Genomic DNA, 2687 nt, shown 5'->3' on the forward strand with positions numbered 1-2687 from the left:
TGTGTGTGTGTGTATACACCATATGTAGATATACACGCTACTACAGCTAGGTAATTATATATATATTACACCATTTAATAAACATCCACACTTAAGTACACACATGTAAATACACCCATATACACTTACACACATACATTCTCATACATATGCATAAATATGTATATTCATTAGAGTGTAGGTTTAAGTGCGTATGTGTTTGTATGTGTGTATATATGTACGTACGTGTATATACATTTATATATACACACACACACACATATATATATTCATAGATACACATACCCTTACACATAGATGCATATATATACATACACATACCTTTACACATAGATGCATATACATACATACACATACCCTTACACAAGTGTATGTCAGCTAGGGAAACCCCGTTTCCACCCACCTCTGAGTCAGATAAAGTGAAAGAAAAGAAGGGAGTGAAATAATGAGATAGATAGATTGAGAGAGAGAGAGAGAGAGAGAAAGAGAGAGAGGGAGAGAGAGAAAGAGAAAGAGAGAGAGAGAAGCTGAAAGGCGGAATATGAGTGATTGAGCGTGTGAGAGAGTGCGTCAACTTACATACAGACATACCAGAAGACTGCAAAAACCTTCAGCCATAATGCCATTCCATTACCAAGTCATTTAAAATGGCAACCCTTTCTGTAAAGGACAGCACTGGAGACGGACTGGCAGGCATGTCGGCTAAACACGATGTGAGTAGAGCTTTGCAGATAATATCTAAACGATGCTAGAGGCAGTACTGTGTTGTGTTTGTAGTAGGGGTACCATAGAATATTTACAAAAGTTCCATATTAAATAAACAATAATGTGTTATATGTGTTTATAATAATAGTACTGTATTTTGTAAATATTACTATAAAACTACAAACCGTTCTGTGTTTACTTTGTTAGTATACTGGTCAGTTCAATAGTGTTTTTTGAATACACAGTGTTAAAGAATGCTAGAGAGAGTACTATGCTATGTCAGTAGGGGTACTATCGAATATTTACAAAAGTCATCCATTAAATAAGCATCAATGTGGTATATGTGTTTAATAATTATGGTACTGTATTTTGTAAACTCTATAGAACTTTAAAACGTTCGACGTTTGCGATACTTTCTTCGTGTAATGGTCCGTTCTAAAGAATTTTAGAATGCATAGTGTTAACCAGTATTAAAACTGTGCATATAACACTATATAAGCAGCGCCAGAAAATCTCAGAAAATGCTCTACTATGTAAAATCGCGGCTTAATAGTATTATAAACAGTGATGGAAATCGCTGGGTGTGGGATAGACGGAGGCAGCAGTCTCCTACTTCTTTAGTCCACGAGGAGCGAGGTAGGGGTCTTAGAGTGTATAACCGCCCAGCACTTTCCACTCTCCTTTCCAACTTCAACCCCACGTACCTTAGCCTACCACCGGTTCCTTAATCTTAAACGCGTTTATCTCAATCACTGAATGTGGAAGTAAGAAAATACCACGTTGAAAATCCTGTCATTTGCATAGAACAGTAGACTGGGTTTAAGCAACCGCTCCAATAATAGTTTCTGTTAAGTTAGGAAGTATTGTGATAAACAAGATCTAAAGTACAGTGATCATGCTATTACAGAACCGTCTAAATGCATTAAATCTGAATCGTTAGCGAGAGGGATAAAATACTTCGTAGCATTTCTTCCGGATCTGTGTGTTATGATTTCTAATCCCGCTGAGGTTATTACTTTCAGGGTCGATAAAATAAACAACCAGTCAAGAACTGGGGTTGATGGAATCGACTAAGCTCCTCTTTTGAAGTTGCTGGTCTTGTACCAAATTTTGAAGCACTAAATGTGTGTGTGTGTATGCGTGTGTGTGTATTTGAGGACGGCATTTTGTCCATCTTTACGTTCTGAGATCAAATTCCACCGAGGTCGACTTTGCATTTCATCCTTTCGGGGTTGATGAAATAAATATCATTTGAGTGCTGGGCCGATGTCATCGACATACCCACTCAACCAAAATGCATCAGCTCAAATGTTCCTTCGTTGAGTCGTATTTTGCTTTTGTCTTCCCATTGACTCACAGCATGTAGATCAGACTGGAGTTGAGTTCGGTTTCTTTTTCATTGATGATTTGCTGGAGCTTAGAGTCATTAGCGAATATTTTCACTTTACTTCGTTTTATGACGCTAGAAAGGTCGTTTATATAGACTATAAAGAGGAGCGGGCCTAATGCAGGCCCCCGAGGGACACCACTGGTGACTTTTGCTGGGCTTGAGTGGATTCCACCGATCACAACATGTTGTATTCTGTTCTCCGGGAAATACTCAATGCAATGTAGAAGTTTTCAACGAATCCCAACATTTGACAGTCTTGACAGAAGGATATTATAGTCAACTCTATTGGGGACGAAAGGAGAGATCAGAGTCGTAACTATACTAACAAGTGAAGTTAATCACCACATCAAAGTGGCTGTTGCATGTTGCTGCTAGTTAAACCTCAGGCAGGTCTTCCACCAGCTGGTTACCGGTGCGGCGCTACACCCTGTATATACATATGTATTGCTAGCAGGAGAAGCGAACCCTTACCATACTCTAGCAGACAACAGGATCGCGAGACTGACTTAGTTTCGAGCTAGTTGGCTTCTCTTCAGTCGCGATTACCTGGTCGCCAGAACGATAACCAGGGTGATATATATATATATATATA

At 38.9% G+C, this 2687-nt stretch overlaps 1 protein-coding gene across 2 annotated transcripts in view; it reads left to right on the top strand.

The window, feature by feature from the left end:
* LOC106884065 (uncharacterized) overlaps positions 1 to 2687 on the top strand; it is a 66518-nt gene that overhangs the window by 36443 nt on the left and 27388 nt on the right. Inside the window, exon 1 of one of the 2 annotated variants that reach the window (XM_014935281.2) lies at positions 499 to 713. The exons of the other annotated variant lie outside the window; for it this stretch is intronic. Coding sequence (XP_014790767.1) covers positions 648 to 713 — 66 coding nt within the window. The 5' untranslated portion in view covers positions 499 to 647. Of the gene's footprint in view, positions 1 to 498; positions 714 to 2687 lie in introns of those variants that run through there. 2 annotated transcript variants of the gene reach the window in all.

Source organism: Octopus bimaculoides, chromosome 11 (assembly GCF_001194135.2).
Source record: "Octopus bimaculoides isolate UCB-OBI-ISO-001 chromosome 11, ASM119413v2, whole genome shotgun sequence".
NCBI classification, from domain to species: domain Eukaryota; kingdom Metazoa; phylum Mollusca; class Cephalopoda; order Octopoda; family Octopodidae; genus Octopus; species Octopus bimaculoides.